Here is a 21,163-nt window from a genome sequence, read left to right as displayed (position 1 = left end):
CCTAATTCCTAATATAAACAGGAGTACTAATTTAGGGTATTGCTTCACATCATATTCTCAACAATATAATAAAAATAATATTGTCAGCCATTTTTCTCTTTTTCCTTCCGTAACCCTAATGTTATAATTCTATCAGTATAAATACGTGTAGAAGCTTTATATTTTATATTACACTAAAACATCAATCTTAAATCATATTATTTGAGTCTATCATCTTTTCCTCTTTCCTTATCTAACCCTATAATTTCAAAGTAACCAAACATACTCTGAAACAGATTTGAAGTTCAGTGCCACCTCAATCTGTGGTAAGCACACTAGCTTCGCTGATCTGAGCTTAAGCTTGAAATTGAGCCTTGACCCTAACAGCTTTGGTAGAACTTGGCTCTACAATATTTCAGTTCTCATTGGCTCAACTATGCCCCACCACCAATTTCATCCTTACAACACAAACTTGTAAAGTTTAAGCTAATCCTGCAGCACCTAGTTAGCTACTTTTCTGGTCTGGCAAGACAAAAATATATGTAACTGATTGGGAATGATGCTTATCAGCAACATACATCACAACATATAAAGGAATACTTATAAGGTCTCCAAAAATTAGTGCGTGCCAAAAGTAATAGATATTCATATAGGCAGATAACACTGAAAAATCCCAACAGTAATAGAATCTTACTGAACGAGAAAAACGGAGTGCATCTCTTTTAGACAAATTCCCGTATGACCAACTTCTCACTTGGGCAGATGCTCCATCAATCATTGGTGTTACAGGAGCTGAATAATCTGCTTTCCGGCGTTTCTGAACTCGCTCAGGTGGTTCACTTTCCTTCTTTTTTCTTTTACTACTTCTTTCAGATTGATTATCCTCTGCATAGCTTTTAATATTCTTTGCAGCACGTGGAGCAAGAGCTTCCTAAAACACAGGAAAATAGAAGATAAGGCAAGATTAAAAGATAAATGTTTTAAACAGATAGCTTGTACAAAAACAAACATTTCATACACTTCTCACATATAATTCTTACAAACTCAACAAGCAACATTTAAAAAACAACTAAAAATATATCATAATAAACAGAACAAGATCAAACCTCTGCTTGAGCAACAGCGTCAGGCTTGATCCAACGACTCCAGAAACTTCCATCATCTTCATCATTACAGAAATTAGCAACCTACAGAAAAGAAAATTGAAAGAGAGAAAAAACTTAGCAATTTCCCACTCCTATCCCAATCTATCCTATCCCCAGCCTTAAAATAAAGCAATCATAACAATAATTACACTAAAAGAAATATATATAAGAGAAAAAACAATTCCTTTCCAAGTAACTTGCCTTAAAGGCACTTAATAACTCATGCCCTTGTTCTCCCTCATTTTCCTTCTCTTCAACCTTCTCCGCTCTTTCAAGAATTTCATCTATGTCCATGCCTAAGAGTCTTTTCTTGCTTTCTTCGTCATTTCTTTCTTCCTTAAAAAGCTCCTCGGCTCCAAATCTCAAGATTGCTGACAGCTCATTCTGTCATGTGAGAAGCAAATGTTTGATACAGTAATTGAACAATAAATCAAAAGAAAACACAAAGACTGAGTACCCTAAAATGATTCAATGCAATCCATTAAATGCAAATATAAGACAATACCAGCTCAGTAGATTAATTTCTTGTATTTTCTATAAGATTTCATATAGTACAATGATAGCACGTTAACCAGTGAGCATCAAAAGCAGTTTTCATATAGGTCCTTACTTTGTCAAAATAACTTCCTTTTTTGGCTTCTTTCTTCTCCAATCTACCCTCTGCATTTAACTTTTGAATCACCAAGTGGTCGAGAACCTATATAGCTCATGAAAAATGAAGTACATTTATTAACCTCAAGTTATGTCAACAAGCAATTTCATGTATCTAGCAGGCAAATATATATTATAAAATATAGACATAAATCCATGAATAAGTGCATGATTGGGAATAGCTTGATTTTAGGGGAAAATTTGCTTTTTCTTTCAAAAGTTCTCTCAAGAAGCTTTTGATTAAAACATTTTTAGCCCCAAGATAAGCTAACCCAAACACACAGTAAAAGAAAAGTACATAATACAAAATTTAAAGTCAAAGAAAAAAAATTAATGCAACCATTTGATATCCAATGGTTCTAATCATACCATCTTCTTCTTAGCCCGTTCCAAAATATCTTCCTCAACACTTTTGCTAGTCACAAATCTATATATGTTAACAACTTCTTGTTGCCCAATTCGATGAGCTCTACTCATTGCCTAAGAGATAAACAGCAGTATTAGTAAGTACCCAATAAAAATGAATAAAATAAAATAATTTAATTTAATACCTGTAGGTCATTTTGAGGATTCCAATCCGAATCAAATATTATAACAGTGTCTGCTGTGGCAAGGTTGATACCCAAACCTCCTGCTCTTGTTGACAGAAGGAAGCAAAAATCATCACTACCTGGTGCATTGAAATGATCCATTGCCTGCTGTCGCAACTCAGCTTTTGTACTGCCATCAAGCCTTTGAAATTGAAATCCTCGAAGTGACATATACTCTGCCAGTATATCTAACATCCTAACCATCTACAATACACCTCTGATAACTTAGTATTATCATAAACTATATCTTAAAGGTAATTACCAGTAGAGTAAAATCTGCCCACCCCAAACCCGAAGAAACAAGTGTATTATTACTCATGTTTGCAAATTAAATATGCCTAAGATACTTAAAAGAGAATCACTAGTAAAAAGTTACTTATGAACTTCATAGCCACCTCTTCATGAATCTTCTATAATAAATTCATAAAATCAGTAATGATACTGCACACTTCAGAGACCAGCAATCCTCTTTTCTCATACTGCAAAACAGCTTGCCAGCTTTGGAATAGACTGTTTGGTATTTTCTATTATCTTCTAGTCCATAATTTGAATTTTTGTACACCAATTTTTTAGATTTGGGGAAAATAAGCAAGTGAAATCTATTATTTTTGCATGGCTGCAGACCTCATGGCCCCTGAAGTGTAAGGCTTGAGATTTTATTTTTCTCCCAAATTTTTTGGTTCAGCTCCAAAATTCTTCTCAGGGTTCTCTTCAAAAAAATTTCAGAGGTATTGGAGAGATACATTGATCTAATGATTGCCCCCCCTTTTTTTACCTTTGCTAGTTTAAAAGTACTTAACTGTTTTAGCAGGGTTTGCCTGTCAGCATACACTTCAACTCACTAAAAAATTCCTATTTTATTTATTAAAAAGGGGGTTAAAAATTCATATGCGCAAGCCCAGCCTGCCATATGTGATGTGTCTGCTTACAAGAACAACAATTTTTTTCTTAGAAGTTAAATAGTTTGAAGTACAATATGATACACCCAAGCTGGCCGACTTAGATTGAGACAAAATTTGGATAGGCAACTCAAAATAGGCTTTTGAGCAAGACTCGTCCGTCGCTTTGCCATGGGCATCAATAGTTTTGGGCTTTCCATACTTTAGGGCTTTACAATAATTGTTAGTTATTTACCTTTTTGTTATTTCTTTGATTATTTTAGGGTGTGCGTTGATTGTGCGTTATCTCCTTTGATTGAGCATGATTCCTTTTGATTTTATTTTCATTTTGTTTTGTTTTGCCTATTTAAGGCTTGGAGAACCCTATTGTTATTTGGTTATTTTTGGTTAAATAAAATTCAGAAAAGAGAAATAGTTTTTTCTCGCAATCCTTGTGTCCAGTCTTTCTTTCTGTTAAGCCAATGACATACTGCTTCGGCATTATTTGGTAATTAGAGCTCGTGTTGTAACATAAATGGCTGAACAGAACAATGGCAATCAAGGTCGAGGTTGTGGACAACGAGGTCGAGGCAGCGGTGGTAGAGGACGTTGTAACACCTTTAGTGGTGACGATGAACAAACACACATCGACACGCGAGACGCTACAATTGTAGCTACAATGACAAAACAAGATAGACGAATTCAGGAGCTCGAACAACTGTTTGCCCTAACACAGTTGGACAAGTTAGATGAAGATCATCTCATGTGGAGAAAAGGAGCGAAACTCATTCTGGAACCATGAGCGACAAGGACGAAGTCAACCTGGCGATTAATCCTTTTTTGCTAATTTTGGGGTGAAGATTGAGATCCCGGAATTCGAGGGCACCACTCATCCAGATGAGTTTATCGATTAGTTACGCACCATCGAAAAGGTCTTTGACATCAAAGACTTGACAGAAGACAAAAAGGTCAAACTGAAGAAGCATGCCTCAATTTGGTGGGAACATATTAAGAAGCAACGAATCAAAGAAGGGAAGTCGAAAATCAAGAGTTGGAATTAGATGAAGAGACTGTTACATCATAAATTCTTACTTATTCGCTACCGGCAGGAGGCATTTATTGAGTACAACAATTTCAAGCAGCGAGACCTGCCAGTTGACCATTATACTGTTGAATTTGACCATCTGCTGATGCACTATGATATCGCAGAGGGACGAGCAATTGATATCTCAATTGATTGCGAATTTAGATTTCAGATGTTGTATACCTGCAGAAATATTGGTCATATGAGGATGTATGTCGACTAGCTTTGAAGGTAGAGGGACAATGTAAGAGAAAATGAGGTACTTCAAAATTCCAACCTATATTTTCTGATAGCGAGGAGTTATTGGGCTCAGCAACTAACATTGGTGTGGGTAAAACTCTTTCTAACCCTAAACCAGCAAGCAAAGAAGGATCAACCAACAATGGAGCAGAAAAGATAGGTGTTGCAGCAAAAAGATGTTTTGAGTGTCCAGGGATTGGAAATCTCGCTACAGATTGTCTAAATCAGTAGGTTATGATGCTTATTGAAGCTCCAATGATGAGGTCCCTGTCTATTATGAATCCAAAGAAGAACAAATATATAAGTATCCAACTTATGATGAGGTCCCTATCTATGATGAATCCGATGAAGAGCAAGATGATGATAATCAAATTATAGATGCTTCGGTTCATGACGAGTTCCCTATCTATGATAAGTATGATAAGGAGCAAGACGATGAGAATCCAAAGGCGGAAGAAATCCTTTATAGTGATTCAATGTAAAGTCAATTACTAGAAATTCTAATATCTCTAACAAAGCTGAAGTTCTATCCAAAGACGCCATGGGGAATGATCCTTCATTCAAGAAGTCTTTAATTTGCAAGAAAATTTATGAACTTGGGCACAACGAACATAGCAACCCCGTGCTCCATGGAGATAACAATTTAGCTTTTGGTAGAAGTTTAATGGGAGATCATCAGGGAAAATCAGACTTGATGTTACCTCAGGCAGAATTTTCCTATAACGGATCACAAATGCGATCACTAAACCAAAATACAAGAAATAGTCATCTTGGGATAGTCCATGGGTTTTGTTCACTTACTCCCTTAGAACTCGCATCATTTCTTCCCAAGCAGTTTAGTTCAAATGTATATGAACATACCAAGCATATCAAAGAATTGCATTCACAAGTTCTCCTTTAAATTAGGGAATTTGGTGATATTGTACCAGAAGAGTTGTCACGTCACCTAGACTACCACCTGAAGAAGTTGATATCAATGAATATGAAGCAAAATCGAAGACAAATCTTTTCCTAGCGATGGACGATGATGCACCCAAGCTGACCGACTTGGATTGAGATCAAATTTGGATAGACAACTCAAAATGAGCTTCTGAGCAAGACTCGTCGCTTTGCCATGGGCATCAACAGTTTTGGGCTATCCATAATTTAGGGTTTTACAATAATTGTTGGTTATTTACCTTTTTGTTATTTGTTTGATTATGTATGAGTGTGTGTTATCTCCTTTAATTGCGCATGATTCCTTTTGATTCTATTTGATTATATTTTTATTTTGTTTTGTTTTGAGTTTTGACTATTTAAGGCTTGGAGAACCTTATTGTTATTTGGTTATTTTTGGTTAAATAAAATTCATAAAAGAGAAATAGTTTTTTCTCGCAATCCTTGTGTTCAGTCTTTCTTTTTATTTAGCCAATGAGATACTTATTATAATACCTAAACCTTAAACTCCTAAGTAAAGGATCATAGTCTCTCTTTACATAAAGAAAGATGACTTTTATAAACAATCTCTAACCCATCTTGTCATACAAAAGACTATCAGGAAGCACAGAATTATGAAAATAAGTTTCATCACAGCCATGTGCTGAACTGAAGCTAAAACTTAATTGTGAAAAAAAAGGACAAAATTTGATCTTCGGACCACTTGGTCAAAGAAGCTACATTACCAAGTCAGACATCACTTGACCTAAAAGCTAAAGCCATGTAAGGGTCGAAAAATCACTCGACCAGCATAACAATAAATCAAATCATTCAGTCAAAATATGCTGTAACATTGTTGGCCACATGAGCTAATATCTAATAAGCACATCCAGCACACCAGTTTCAACAACAAACCTGAGAGAAAATCAGAACACGATGCTTTGTTTCATGCAATCTGACAAGTAGCTTATCAAGTATGAGAAGCTTGCCACTGCTAAAGACAATTCTTTCCAGTTTACTGCTGTCACTATTTCCAGAGTCCCCACCAAAACCATGATCGGCACTTTCAAACAGGAAGGGATGGTTACAGCACTTCTTCAATTCTACCACAATATTTAGAAGGGAAACCTGAAACATAGCAGATAAAGTGTACTTTCAATTCAGTGATGATCTTTTAAGAGGGGAAAAATTAGAAATATACATCATTAAAGCTATCACAAATTTGTCAGATTAGCTAAGAATAAACAGATATAACATTTTATGATACTTCCTTCCCTCCCATTACACAGTACCACATTTACAGTAAAACTATAATAGCATCTTGATATGCACCAAGGTGGTTGTCGATGCACTTTATTTCATTATTATTCTTTTTTGAAGAGAAATAAATAGAATATTTACCCCCCACTAACTCTCTGCCAATCAGCCCAATCTTTCAGAATAAAGTTTACCTGGTGCAAGGAGACTTACACACTAAAAGCCAAGTATTGGCATTACAAAATAAGAAACCCAAACAATTTAGAGTTTCCTTCTCTCACAATCAATATCATAGTCATGACCAAACTTTCATGAAAGCAAATTAATGATTTTATATCACATTTCTAACAAGCCCCCTCACACAACATCCGTTTGGACTTCAAGAGCTGACAATGCATTGGTTCAATTACCTACTATTGAAATTCAACTCTTTATTAGAAGAAAAAAGGCAGCAAGGATTGATTGAACTCTAGATCACTAAATCATAGAAGTTATAATACCATGTCAAGAACCAACTATCCAAAAAGATTAAGTTGTTAAGCGAACGGCAACAATTATGAAGAGATGAAATAGGAATCCATCTAGGTAATTATGAATGATTATTACAGAAGCAGGAGATAGAGATTATGACCTGATTCCCTCGAACTCCTTTGTTCAAATCATGAAAGTTGCGTTCCAGAATCCACTTATAATACCTAAATTAAAGCAAACAATAGCAGGAGTTTAGATAGTAAACTTGTAGGAATATCAAATAATCTTTATTAAAATAAAAATTACACTTACTGCTTCTGAAGAGGAGACATTTCAACCCTAAGAATACGCTCAATTTTCGGGGGTAATGATTTCTCCACATCTTTGATAACTCTTCTAAGTATGTGAGGCCTCAATTCCATATGAAGATTAGCAAGCTAAAATAAATATGTGGACATTAATTTACACTGAAGCCAATAGTCAAGATCAAGAAAATTAAGGAACTAAAAAATAAAGATATTGATGGTATGTTATACCTCATTCTCGTTGAAAGAACTCAGATTCTTATAGTTTTGAACAAAGTCATCCTTGCTCTTGAACTTATCAGGATCAAGGAAGTGGAGCAAAGCCCTAAACAAAAGAGGGGAGGCAGGGAAACTGTTATATAGACAAGAGGAAAAGACAAAGCAAACAAAATTAAGGGTACTAGCATCATTCATGATAACATATCAAGTAAACTAATTAGAAACCATTAAATTGGAAATGATATTCAAATAAAATACCAACCAAAGATTTCGTCTTTTTTAATGGAAAAAATATTTTCCTTCAGATATGAGCATGCAGATTGAGGCATGCTCTTTATAGGTAAGGACCAGCTGAAACACCAAGATATGAAATAATATGTACATGCATCTTAAAGGTGTATGACTTTATGGGTATCAACATTAGTTGCTCGAGTATTGGACACAAAATATACCTAATACAAACTCTAGTAAGTCAGGCAAGAAGTAGTTAATTATATGCATTTTCATATGCACTTTCAGGAAGAGCAACAGAAAATCACATCATAAAATGTAGGGTAAAACTAATGTTTTTCCGCCGTGATTTTGCCTGATTTTACTTTGCCAAATTGTCATTTAAAAAGTGACACTGTTCTCTCTAAACTTTATTCCAATAGCACGTTAGTCATAAGTCTAAGGTTTCTTATATCCATATAATACTTCTAGATCATAAAGGTAAATTTGCTTCACCATATCTCTCATTAATTATCAATTTAAACATACTAAATAATAATATGATATCATAGTGTGAAATTAATAATTCCAAACATACTACAAAAAATCTTATCTTACAAGCAACAAACATGTGAAATTATTTTACACAAACTCCCATACAAACTTCAAAATTGGAGCAATGTTTGCAGTTCAACAATAATAAGAAATCTAACAATCCCTCAAAAGATGCACGTCCTTTTGAGAAGTCTAACATATCAAAAAATGCTTTCAATACCATAGCTCCTCAACACTGTTCTGGAGTGGAGTACCCGTGATAAGCAACTTGTTCTTGGTGCTAAATTCCTAAAAGATCATAGAAAAAAAATAAAAATTAAAAAAGACCAACCTCAATATCAATAAACAATAGCTCTACTAAAATTAAGAGAAGTAGCTTACTGAAAGTGCTGTGTACAACTGTGCCTCACTATTTTTTAGTCGATGAGCCTCATCTACCATCAGATAGTTCCACTTGATCTTGGAGAGAACAGCCTTATCCTTGAGAACTACTTCATATGTAGTCAGCAGTGCATTGAATTTTATAGGCCTGCCAGCCTTTTTATCATCATAAAATTCGTATTGTTGACATACCTGCCACAAAGAGGGAAAAATGAAGAAGAAATTCTTACATAATCAAAGCCAATAAAAAGTAAGGTTGATATCTCCAAAAACAGTGAAAAAAGATCATCCATCAAAACCACATCCAATTTCTGGAGTCCAAAACTGTTAAATTAGCAGCCAATTAATCTTCTCAAAGGTCCAATAAGATACTCTAGAAATCACCTCAGTCTAGAAATCACCTCAGAGAAATATCAGATGCAAAAGTCTTAGTTTTATTTCTTTCTTTCCAGTAACAAATCACCAAGCATAACAAAGAGGACTAGACCTTGACACGGGTTAACACTTATAACATTAATGAGTGCTCAAAGCTAGGTGGGCAGAACATTATAGCATGGTATACTCAACAAAATTTATAATCAAAGCTACATCTTGCTCTCCAATGCTAAATCAGTATAGGATGATTGAACTTTGTGTTGTAAATAATAGTTATTTTCTTATTTATTAATTTATTTGTTGTATTGGGCCAAGCCCATTAGGTCAAGTATTAGGTCTTTTATTCTCTATAAATAAAGAACCCTTTGTACAGATTATTTACAATTCTATAATATATCACAATATCCTTTTTAAGTTGGTATCAGAGCTCTCGATTCTGAGGGTTCTGCTTCCGCAAATCATCGTCTTTAAAAACCAAACCCTATTTGCCTCTCGCCACCACAAAGCCGCCACCGGAAAAAAAATTTCCGGGGACCTTTTGGACCGTGAGGACCCCTGTTTCACTCTGTTTTTCTTAGATCTATCATTCTACGGAGGTTTCTTTTTCATCAGACGACCGGAACAGCTCAAAAAAAAAAAACGCAGTACTATTCATCGCGCACTGTTCACGTGGTACTGTTCATCGTATACTGTTCACCGGGTACTGTTCAGAAAAAAAAAAGTTGTTTTTTTTTTGCTCCTCTACCTGGATCTGTGTTTTTCTCTCTCTAATCTGACGCCGTTTGGGTGTTCGTTGTGTGTTCTTTGGTACTATTTTTCACTCTTATCACTATGGCCAATTTAGAAGATGGTTCTCCATATGTGAATATTCAGCAAAGGGAGTTGGATCAGCTTAAACCCGCTATTGATAATATGTGTAAGTCATCTGACTGTTCTTTGATCTTGTCTGGTAAGAGCACACGTTCTACATCTCTTCTTGCTTCTTGCACTGATTTTAAAACCTCATGGATTTTGGATTCTGGTGCAACTGATCATATGACTTGTCGTACTGAGTTTTTTCATTCTTATCATCCTACTGTTGGTAGTCATACTATATCCGTAGTTGATGGATCCCATAAATCAGTTATTGGTAACATTCAAATTCAACCTTCCTTGTTTCTTAAAAATGTTCTTTATGTTCCTCAGCTTTCTACTAATCTTATCTGCACTCAAAAACTTACAACTGATTTGAATTGTTCTATCACATTTTTTCCTTCTCATTGTGTTATTTAGGATCTTACCACGAAGAAGATAATTGGAGTTGCTAATGAGCAGGATGGGTTGTATCATCTCCATCCAGAACATGTTATAAATGATAGCAAAAATCAGTTATTAATGACACGGCATCCTTCTACTGCAGAGTCTATGATTTGGCTCCATCACAAGTGTCTGGGGCATCCACCATTCAATCTATTGAAGTCTATGTTTCCTTCTCTGTTTCTTAATCAGTCGGTTGAGACCTTTCATTGTGATGTTTGTGAATTTGCAAAACACCATCGAGTGTCATTTCCTGCTAGCACTATTAAAAGAAGCAAACCTTTTTCTCTTATCAATTCTGATGTTTGGAGCCCTTCTAAAATGCATAGTGTTTCAGGTGCAAGGTGGTTTATTTCTTTTATTGACGATTGTACTCGGGTAACATGGATATTCTTGATGAAAGACAAGTCTGAAGTACCAGAGATATTTATTCGGTTTCATCACATGGTTGAGACTCAGTTTGGTAAGTGTATTAAAAGACTAAGATCTGATAATAGTACTGAGTACGTCAACCAATGCCTGTCACAATTCATTTCAGACAGAGGTATGATTCATGAGCTCACATGTGTTGATATCCCTCAACAAAACGGAGTTGCTGAAAGAAAAAATCGTCACCTCCTTGAAGTTGCTAGAGCACTACTTTTCCAGACATCTGTTCCTAGTTCTTATTGGGGAGAAGCCGTGTTAGCTGCAACCTTTTTGATCAACCGTTTACCTTCACGAGTCCTTAACAATACCAGTCCTATTCATTCCATGACTTCCTTCTTTCCTTCTGTTCCCATATTGCAGAGCCTTCCACCAAGAGTGTTTGGATGTGTTGCCTTTGTCCATGTTCATAAACAACATCGGAGTAAGTTGGATCCTAGGGCTCTTAAGTGTGTCTTCTTTGGTTATACCCCTTATAAAAAAGGATACAAGTGTTATCATCCACCAAGTCCAAAAAAAATTTGTTTCTATGGATGTCACCTTTCAAGAATCTGAATCTTATTTCCCGGGTCTTCATCTTCAGGGAGAGAACAGTTCTTCAGAAGACTCATCCCCTTCTTTCTTTGAGTCTGGACCAGTCTTGTCTACTCCTACACCTCTTCCTAGTGTGTCTGCTCCTGGTGTGTCAAAACCTTCAAATACATCAGTCTTGTCTACTCCTACACCTCTTCCTAGTGTGTCTCCTCCTGGTGTGTCAGAACCTTCAAATACACCTGAGATACGAAAGATTTTGACACCTGAATTGGTATATCAGAGGAGGAAAAAACCCATACTGTCTCACCAGCAACCTCAATCGTCTGAACCACTGGTAAGTCCTGAATCTCCTATTTCTTCCGAATCTCCTGTTTCTGATTCTAATATTATTGCCTCTCATAATTTGTCTATTTCTTCTTATATCTCTAATGACTTACCCATTACTTCTGCTTCTGATGACTTACCTATTGCCCTAAGAAAAGGGAAAAGATCTTGTACCAAGAAATCTTGTTCCTCCTGTCCCTCTTGTACTCAATATCCTCTCTCCCATTGTTTCTTCTACTAATCTTTCTGTGAAGCACAAAAGCTTTGTTTCAACACTAGATTCTATTTCAATCCCAAAATCAGTACATGAAGCATTGAAAGATGGGAATTGGGCTCAAGCCATGAAAGAGGAGATGAATGCGTTGGAGAAAAATAAAACATGGGAGGTTATTGATAGACCTGATGTGCCTTCGGCATATAAGTATTCCAGAGTAAAAAGAACAAGGATTTGACAGTAATTCGGTGATAAAAAGTAGTATTTTTAATGAATACTTGATAATCTCTCTTCAAGCACACTTTCACTCTGATTCTATATTTATGTAGGAAGAAACAAGATGATTACTGTCATTTCACGCTAATAGCGTGAATCTCACGCTGGTCGCGCCAAGATTGAAGAAAGAGAGCCAACTCACTGCCTCTTCACGCTAAACGTGCATGGTCACGCTGATCGCGCCAAGTACAGGGATCTTCAATTAATCGTCCGCGCGAATCGCGCGGATATGGCGCTAATCGCGCGGCGTCGCGATGACAGTTTCCTGAATTACAGATTTGAATAAAAACAGAAATAAAAATTAAATCTTTTGGAAGATTTTGAGCTGATTGAGTCATTCGTTATAAAAGGGAGTCAGAAACCCTAAGAGAAGGAACTTTTTGCACGGAGAAGAATACGAAGGCAGAGATCGAAGCAAGCGTTTGGATTGAAGATTCAAGCTTTCTTCTTCAAATTTTCTGGTTATTGTTTTATTCATGGTTTCTCTTTCTTACATTAAATTGTCAGACATGAATATGTCTAGCTAGTCTTTTATTATTGTGGTAAGGGTCACAACCCTTAATGTGAACCCCTTGTAGTTTGGTTAATTTTTATATTTAATTATTTCAAATGCATTTATTTTACCTTGTTCTTCATCTTATAATTCTTCTAGAACTGATCACTCTTTAAGGATTGCGAGGGTTAGGGTTTCTAATAGGAATATTAGAATTCTAATTCCTGACAAGAGGTAAGATAACTGTTCATGTATGCACTAGGGATAGGCTACATGAACCGCAAACGTGAAAGATTCACTGATTCAAAGGCTCAACTTAAAAAGAGATTTCTAAGGGATTAGGATTCTAATAGAGTTAATAAGGTTAAGATCATTAAGGAATTAAGGCTTAACCAATTAAATAAAAGATAGTGAATCGTTTGATCAATTGCATAATTGAATGTAAACATTAATTCAAGTTACAAGGTGGGGATCATAAAGGTGTTGGCGTCTTTTACCGCAATATTCTTTTAATTATTTTCTCAATCTTAATCTGTTATTCTCAACTTGTTCTAAAGACATCTTTGAATTATTCACAAGTTTTTAAATTGTTCTCACTTTTACAATCACAATTATTCTCAAATCAATTTTATTAATCCAACAAGAGAGGAATAGTTATAATAATTTTGGTGCCTCAATCCTCGTGGAGACGATACTCTACTCATTCTTTATTACTTGGTACGATCGGTACACTTGCCGATTATTCGCAACAAGACCCAATGGAAAGAAAACAGTAAGGTGCAGATGGGTGTATGCCCTGAAGTATAACTTTGATGGCACTCTTGAGAGATATAAAGCTCGATTAGTCGCCAAAGGTTACACTCAGACCTATGGCATTGATTATGAAGAAACCTTTGCTCCAGTTGCAAAGATGAATACGGTGAGAGTCTTGTTGTCCCTTGCTGCTCATTACAATTGGGATATAAATCAATTTGATGTGAAGAATGCTTTCCTTAATGGTGATTTAGAAGAAGAAGTCTACATGGAAATCCCTCCTGGTTTTGATTCTGTGAATGGAGAAAATAAAGTTTGTAAATTAAGAAAGGCCTTGTATAGATTAAAGCAGTCACCTCGTGCTTGGTTTGGAAGATTTACTAAGGTTATGATGACCTTAGGATACAAACAAAGCCAAGGAGATCACACTCTTTTCTTTAAGCACTCCCAAGATGGAAAGCTCACTGTGCTCCTTGTATATGTTGATGATATTATTATCACAGGTGATGATTTTGTGGAGAGACATATTCTGCAAACAAGACTAGCATCTGAGTTTGAAATTAAAGACCTTGGGAAACTGAGATATTTCCTAGGGATAGAAGTAGCTCATTCAAAAAAAGGAATTTTTATCAGCCAGAGGAAATATGTTCTTGATCTTCTCAAAGAAGCAGGAAAGCTCGGGTGTAAACCCTCTAATACTCCTATTGAGCAGAATCACAAGATAGGCTATGAAGAGGAGAGTCCTTCAGTTGATAAAGGACAATATCAACGGCTAGTTGGAAAATTGATATATCTGGCTCATACTAGACCAGACTTAGCTTATGCTGTTAGTGTTATCAGTCAGTTTATGCATGATCCAAAGGAGAAACACATGCAGGCAGTGGAGAAAATTCTTCAGTATCTTAAAGCTACTCCTGGTAAAGGACTGTTATTCCGATGTGATGGAGATCTTTCTTTAGAAGTCTACACTGATGCTGATTATACTGGATCTGTGACTGACCGTCGTTCTACCACTGGTTATTGTATGTTTCTTTGTGGTAACTTGGTGACGTAGAGAAGTAAGAAACAAGATGTGGTTGCCAGATCAAGTGCAGAGGCTGAATTTTGAGCTATGGCTCAAGGTATCTGTGAGTTACTGTGGCTAAATATTGTACTTGATGATCTCAAAATAAAATGTGAGAGACTTATGAAGTTGCTATGTGATAATAAGTCCGTTATTTGTATAGCTCATAATCCAGTTCAACATGATCGGACTAAACATATTGAGGTCGACCGCCATTTCATTAAAGAGAAACTTGATAGCGGGTTGATTACCACTCCATACATTCCCACTGGACGTCAATTAGCTGATGTATTGACAAAGGGACTTCCTTCAAACAGATTTCAAGAGCTTACTAGCAAGCTGGGAATGATAAATATCTATTCCTCAGCTTGAGGGAGAGTGTTGTAAATAATAGTTATTTTCTTATTTATTAATTTATTTGTTGTATTGGGCCAAGCCCATTAGGTATTAGGTCTTTTATTCTCTATAAATAGAGAACCCTTTGTACAGATTATTTACAATTCTATAATATATCAGAATACCCTTTTCAAGTCTTTGCATCTGACCAAGGTCCTAAAATATGGATGCCATAGTGTCCTACAGACATAATTAAGGATTAGAAGCAGTAGTTCTAAAACTTCGAGAGCTCAAAGAAAAATACATGTTAATGCTGATAATTAGAGATGTAAAGATCCATGTTTCCCAGGATACAACCAAAGCAGCAAATTCATGACTTGAATGCAAGGCAGAGCAAACCATACAGCCACGCAGGCAAAAAAAAAAAAGGTTCCTGAATACATTTTACCTCAAGTACATGCATAGAAACTGAGCTTGCTGAGATGCTAAAGCAGTAGCAAAGGTGGCTTAACCAAGAAATAGTTACATGAATGAAAGACCAAGGAGAAACAAAATTATGATTTTGCTAGATGAGAATGAATAATGATCACAGTTCCCAATGAAAGCATGGTGGCCACAAGGGTGAAAACTCTCTTCCAACTGAGCATCATCCCCATCTTCTCAATGAATAAAAAAAAGGTCAAAAGATACAAGAAAAAACAAGAAATGAAAGTAGAACAAGGATTAAACAAGACCTTTCCCTGGTGTTAAATCCCACACTAGATTACCCCCTTTCAAATTCATTTTGTTCACCTACTTTTGTACATATTATAAATGTTCTTAAACCAAATTGAAGGGCCATGCTGCAATCCACATATAAAGAGATGTTGGGCATAGAAGCTGATTAACAATTTTAAGGATTCATGCAATAAAAGACAATATCCTCCTCCCTTCCGATGTTATCTCATTTAGAATGCATATCTGCAGTACAGTCTAATAAAAAATAATGTTTCTACACCATACAAATATCTGACAGATTTTGTAATTTCATTCATATATGAACCAAAAACTCACAAAGAAATATGTCTCACCTCTCTACTTGCACGAGTACCAACATAGACAATAACATTCATATCAGGAAGCCACTTCCTGAATTCTTTGGCCCAGTTCGATAAGGTAGACAATGGGACAACTACAAGAAAAGGACCATTGATTTGCTGGGCATTCTGTATCAGGAAACAAAAATACATTTATCATTTTATCTATTACATTGAACAGAGTTGTAACCAAACAGATAATCGATACTTTACCTGTAAAAAACCAAGCATTGATACCGACTGAACTGTTTTACCAAGACCCATTTCATCAGCTAAGATTACATTTGTATCATTTCTCCAACTGTCAAATTGCAATGAACATAGAATTAGAAAACAAAATAACAAAAAGCATACTTTATGCATATACATACATACCTGTTAACAAGAAAATTCAGACCCTCAAGTTGATAATCCCGGAGCTTTCCACCCTTCAGCCATTCAGGTTGCTCTTCAAGTTTCCGCAAACTTTCTAAACATCACAAAACCACCGATTAAAAGCACATTTCTACAAATATAAACAAATAATATTATGTAAATGAAATGATTAAACCTGAAATTTCTTCATACTGTACTCAATAGAAAAGAAACCAAAATAACCATAGAAGGAAAAGGCCTTAGAAGACAGGGGAACTAGAAACAAATGATAAATATGGCAATCCTCATCATAAAAGGAAAACACTTATTTGAGTTGAGCCATAACAATCAAAGATTCTATCAGTTAATGGTTATAAAATACAAATGTAGAAGCGAGACATCTAAGTTTAAATTTTAATAATTTATTTGCTAATAACTCCATTTATGATTAAAGTAGACAAAAAAATGAAAAGAAAGTTAAGTTCCCTAAAGAAATATAATACTCGGTTTTATAATCACATTTTCAAACACTGATAATATTAATTGGCAATAGATAAATCACTAATATAAGGATTAAGACCTTTATATGTATAGTTTTGTCAGCCACAAAGTTTCATAGTCACTATTTATACATTCTGAAGTAAAATGGGGTTTAGAAGGAAAAGGATAAATAATCTCTGTACAGAAACCAAGAAAAACAAACAGCAGTAACTAACGGCTTTCAAATTTTCTCCTGCCCCTCTACATATTTTTGCACACCGGAAAAAGAAGATGGCATTTATCAGTCTTAATTTATTCCTCTACACAACATACACAAACTCAAATCAATCATCTCTCATCCTGCTCTTTCTTTAAAGTGCCAACAGGTGCTATTAAACAATGAATACTTAGCAATAGATTCAAGACATAGAAGTCACTCATGACATAAACAAAAAAGTACTAGGGCTCTGCTACACTACATAAAGAGGATTGTCAGCTCTTGTCTTCAACTCCAAGCAGAGATTAAAGAGAGCTATCCGGGGAAAAATTAGAAAACTTGTATCAAAACATATTAGGTATTTGTCATGTAAATTAACCAAGAATGTAGAGGACATATGGTAGAACAATGGCAAGAGCACAAACCATACAGCAGCAATAACCACGTCAAGTGTGTAGGCAAGGCAAATAATATGTGCTCAGTTTTATTGAAGAGAAGTTAAATAGGAGGCACAGAAACATGCAAATTACATTAGCATTCTGCACCAACCTCTCAGAACAGCACTGCCATACACAAGCTTATATAATACCTAACAGATACCAACCTTTGCTCTTCTTACGCTGAAGATCTACCATCTTTCCTTGAATTGACATGGCAGCCTCACGAGCCTGTTCAAATATAACAGAACAAACAGCTTACAATCTATAAAGTTTCCCTGGATGAATTTGTACAACTGCACAATGATAAACATAGATACAAGAAACAAAATATACATTGGATAGACACGTGAAAAGAAAAAAAAATCTGCATAAGAGAACCAAAATGATTCCCTAGTGAGAAAAGAAAGGAGAAAGCAACTGGCAGCAACATGGAACAAAAGGAATATATTAAAGATCCCAACTAATTAGCCATGATACAAATGTTTCACTACCAAATGCTCTGTTCCAAACAAAGTAACTGTCTATCAGTATTCGCCACTAAGTGTTCAATAGAAGGAAGCATGGACACCCAAAGTATGTAAACCTGTATTTTATTTTTTATTTCTTTTATTTTTTTGTTGATTAAAGAAGGTATGAAAATCTATGAAGAATTCAATCTCCAACTGTAGGAAAAGATCAATCCAACAAGTCATATCCCTGCCATATAGCATCCTAAATTTTTTGCATCACCAAGTCCTCATGTCCATCTTGTATTGTACCCATATCCAGAATCCTAAGTTCAATGAAAGTTTCAATCTCGTTGCAGCCCCCCATGCCATCTTATGCTGTGCACGCTAAACTACGGACCAAATTGTTGGATAATAACTTCCATAATAAGAAGACTATAGCATGCATTCCATTCAAACAACAAAATGTCCCAAAGCCAACACAATCTAATGAGAAAATTTAGATTAAATAGAAGCTACCTTATACTCATCAATAGCATGTTGAGCGAAAGCAATATTGATATCCTTCTCCCTAGTTATATGAACAAACAAAATAAACATGTCAATTTACATAATATCAATATAACGACACAAACACTGAAAAACAGCAAAAAACAATGTAACACTCACTAAATGACCTAAAACACAGTGCTCCCCAATACATAAAGATCAACCTATCCTCCTTCCTATTAAGAAGGCAATGGAGGTAGAGAGAAATGAAAATATAAATAAATAAATGATTACTAAATCTTTTGTACAGCATACCATGTCACTTCAGCATAAGATAGTCCTTGCCATTTGACCAAGTATTCTGGAATAACATTGCCGGAATTATCTTTGCTAATCCTATCTGCAATTATTCTTTCAACCTAAAAATGCAACAATCAATTCAAATACATCCGAGGTAACAAGAAAAAGGAAACACCAAAGTGATGAAATGCAGGAAAAAAACCTGACTGTTTTGCTTGATAATATCTAAATCCATCTCCTTACTCACATCATTGACCTCAATCTACATGCAGCACCAAGAAAAGATTAAAAATTAAAACAAATGAATAATATTAATATATCATGATAAAGATCATTTTTCTTTTACTTAAATGTAAATTCTTATAGTGCAAAAGTAAAACAATCCTCTTAAAAAGGGAAAATGAATGGCAAACACCCACCCCCACCCCCCCTCAAATAAAAATAAAATGATTATGCAATTGCTTCAATTTATCAGGGTAGAAACTTTCTATGCAGAAACAGAGAGTTGATAGATGAGAGAATCTAAAATAAATAATCAAAACCACAAAGCACATGACAATGAGTAAAATCGTAATTCCAATCATAAACCATACAGATTAGTAAATTATACATTATTTTTAACAATTTAGCCATCATCTCTTTTTTTTCAAATGCCTTTTTGAGGCCAATACCTAACATACTATATATTTCCAACAGATACACCACCGTTCACAATGCATAGCCCATTTTATTACACTTTTATCCAAAGGTGAGTACTGAAAAGTAGAAAGTAAAAATCGCTAATAATGATATCTTACAAACAAAAGCCAGGTTAAGCAGTTTGCCATAAACAAACTTCAAATATCAGTAAGGTGAAGTGATAAATTATTACTTCCAAATAATTATCAGAAATTATAGTTTCCCGGTCAATAAAATCAACAAGAAAGTCTAGAAAAATATATTCTAGTAGCTTGATCCATTTACCTCCTCTCTTGAGATTGCCATCCTATACCTGATGTCCTCTGTCACTTTCTTTGTATAATTCAAAACTTTCTTAAAACCGCTGAGCTGCAATCTCATATACACAGAATGTATTACAGTTCAGCAAAATAGAAAAGAGGAAAAATCTAGATCAACCAAAACAATGGAAAGCAAGATAGTTACTGGGATAAAGAAACAATGCAACAGCATAACTATTATTAGTGCACAATAAACAATACAAATGAAAAGCATACGTTTTGCAACTCAACTAAAGACTTCCACTGACAGTGCAAATGTGATTGGCCTTTCCATTTTATCAAGAATTCCATATCATTCCAATCAGGTTCAGAATCAAATAAGTGACTCATTAACATAGGCTCTGTTGATCTATTATTCCTTTGAGCCTCTGCAGCCATGCCCTTAGGCTGATGCCAGAGCACTTTCTCAATGGAGTCCCCATCATCCTCTTCAATTTCTTCCTGAAGAATATTTAAAAAAACATCATCAATAAAGATAAATCAAAAGTGTACATCAAGTAAATAGGCAGAATCATATTAACTTAGCTAAGCAATATCTCACAGTCCCATCTAGCAATTCATGCCCATGCAAACAAAAGACAAATATAAAAATGTAACTAAGAAATCATAATCTTTTTGCACAAAAGAATCTGCATTGTATATCAGAGTACACAGATCCTTTGATAGATGCAATAAACTGATATAGACTTGCAGCCATGGATGGTTGTCAAACTCACTAGTTAACTGTAGAACCGTAGTTAGTTTATGATTCTAGCTACCAAAAACACGCTTACAACCTCGGTTCTTCAAAGGCTCAGGTAGACTCTAATTAACTAGGTCAAACTGGATCACGAGTCTGAAATCGTGATCAAATGCCAAAACGAAATTCCCAAAACATGTGCGTTGCTAAGACCCTTAGCCTTATAGTTTTCAGCAAACCCTGAGCCAAGCCATTGTGAGACAGAGCACAAATGCAATGTGAGATAGAAACCAGCTTTGAGCAGTTGTGAAACAGCATCCAGCATCGTGAACCCAGCTTCTTCAAATCAATGGTGAATCATGAAGCCAGCTTCAACCATGAACTTCAGGTCTATTTCAAACTCCAGCTTTAACCCATTGGGTTATGGTCTTTGTCTTTCAATTTCGAACCCCACTGTGATTTGCTCTTTCATGGATGAACCTGCTCATTATCTTTGGTTTTGTTCTTTCATGCTCAAACCTGTTCATTATGTTCTGTTCTTTCAAGGTGCAACCCATTCTTTCAACCCACTGATTAGTGGGTTCATTGGTTGAGGTCATTATAAAACTGTAATTACGGAATGGTTTTAGAGAACCTGTTCATTCTCTTGCCTTGGTTCATTGGTTCTGGTTGAGGTCATTACAGAATTGTTATTTGTGATTGGTAATTTGATAA

General features: G+C 35.3%; 1 protein-coding gene across 1 annotated transcript in view; it reads right to left on the bottom strand.

Moving 5' to 3' along the window:
* The window catches only part of LOC133293252 (protein CHROMATIN REMODELING 5-like), a 43,617-nt gene that overhangs the window by 10,401 nt on the left and 12,053 nt on the right, over nucleotides 1-21,163 (bottom strand). Inside the window, exons 5-25 of the mRNA XM_061491791.1 lie at nucleotides 19,987-20,211; nucleotides 19,736-19,819; nucleotides 18,975-19,034; nucleotides 18,788-18,891; nucleotides 18,503-18,554; nucleotides 17,702-17,765; nucleotides 16,422-16,515; nucleotides 16,260-16,347; nucleotides 16,041-16,175; nucleotides 8,881-9,072; nucleotides 8,720-8,787; nucleotides 7,747-7,840; nucleotides 7,523-7,647; nucleotides 7,371-7,434; nucleotides 6,398-6,610; nucleotides 2,327-2,569; nucleotides 2,145-2,255; nucleotides 1,735-1,821; nucleotides 1,326-1,508; nucleotides 1,086-1,166; nucleotides 674-910 (exon numbers count right to left, since the gene is read on the bottom strand). Coding sequence (XP_061347775.1) covers nucleotides 674-910; nucleotides 1,086-1,166; nucleotides 1,326-1,508; nucleotides 1,735-1,821; nucleotides 2,145-2,255; nucleotides 2,327-2,569; nucleotides 6,398-6,610; nucleotides 7,371-7,434; nucleotides 7,523-7,647; nucleotides 7,747-7,840; nucleotides 8,720-8,787; nucleotides 8,881-9,072; nucleotides 16,041-16,175; nucleotides 16,260-16,347; nucleotides 16,422-16,515; nucleotides 17,702-17,765; nucleotides 18,503-18,554; nucleotides 18,788-18,891; nucleotides 18,975-19,034; nucleotides 19,736-19,819; nucleotides 19,987-20,211 — 2,604 coding nt within the window. The remainder of the gene's footprint in view (nucleotides 1-673; nucleotides 911-1,085; nucleotides 1,167-1,325; nucleotides 1,509-1,734; nucleotides 1,822-2,144; nucleotides 2,256-2,326; nucleotides 2,570-6,397; nucleotides 6,611-7,370; nucleotides 7,435-7,522; nucleotides 7,648-7,746; nucleotides 7,841-8,719; nucleotides 8,788-8,880; nucleotides 9,073-16,040; nucleotides 16,176-16,259; nucleotides 16,348-16,421; nucleotides 16,516-17,701; nucleotides 17,766-18,502; nucleotides 18,555-18,787; nucleotides 18,892-18,974; nucleotides 19,035-19,735; nucleotides 19,820-19,986; nucleotides 20,212-21,163) is intronic.

This window comes from Gastrolobium bilobum, unplaced genomic scaffold (genome assembly GCF_033153095.1).
Source record: "Gastrolobium bilobum isolate Gb01-03AN ecotype WA unplaced genomic scaffold, APGP_CSIRO_Gbil_v1 utg35691, whole genome shotgun sequence".
Taxonomy (NCBI): domain Eukaryota; kingdom Viridiplantae; phylum Streptophyta; class Magnoliopsida; order Fabales; family Fabaceae; genus Gastrolobium; species Gastrolobium bilobum.
Note: the sequence above shows the minus strand (reverse complement) of the source record. Positions and strands in the feature narration are given on the sequence as shown.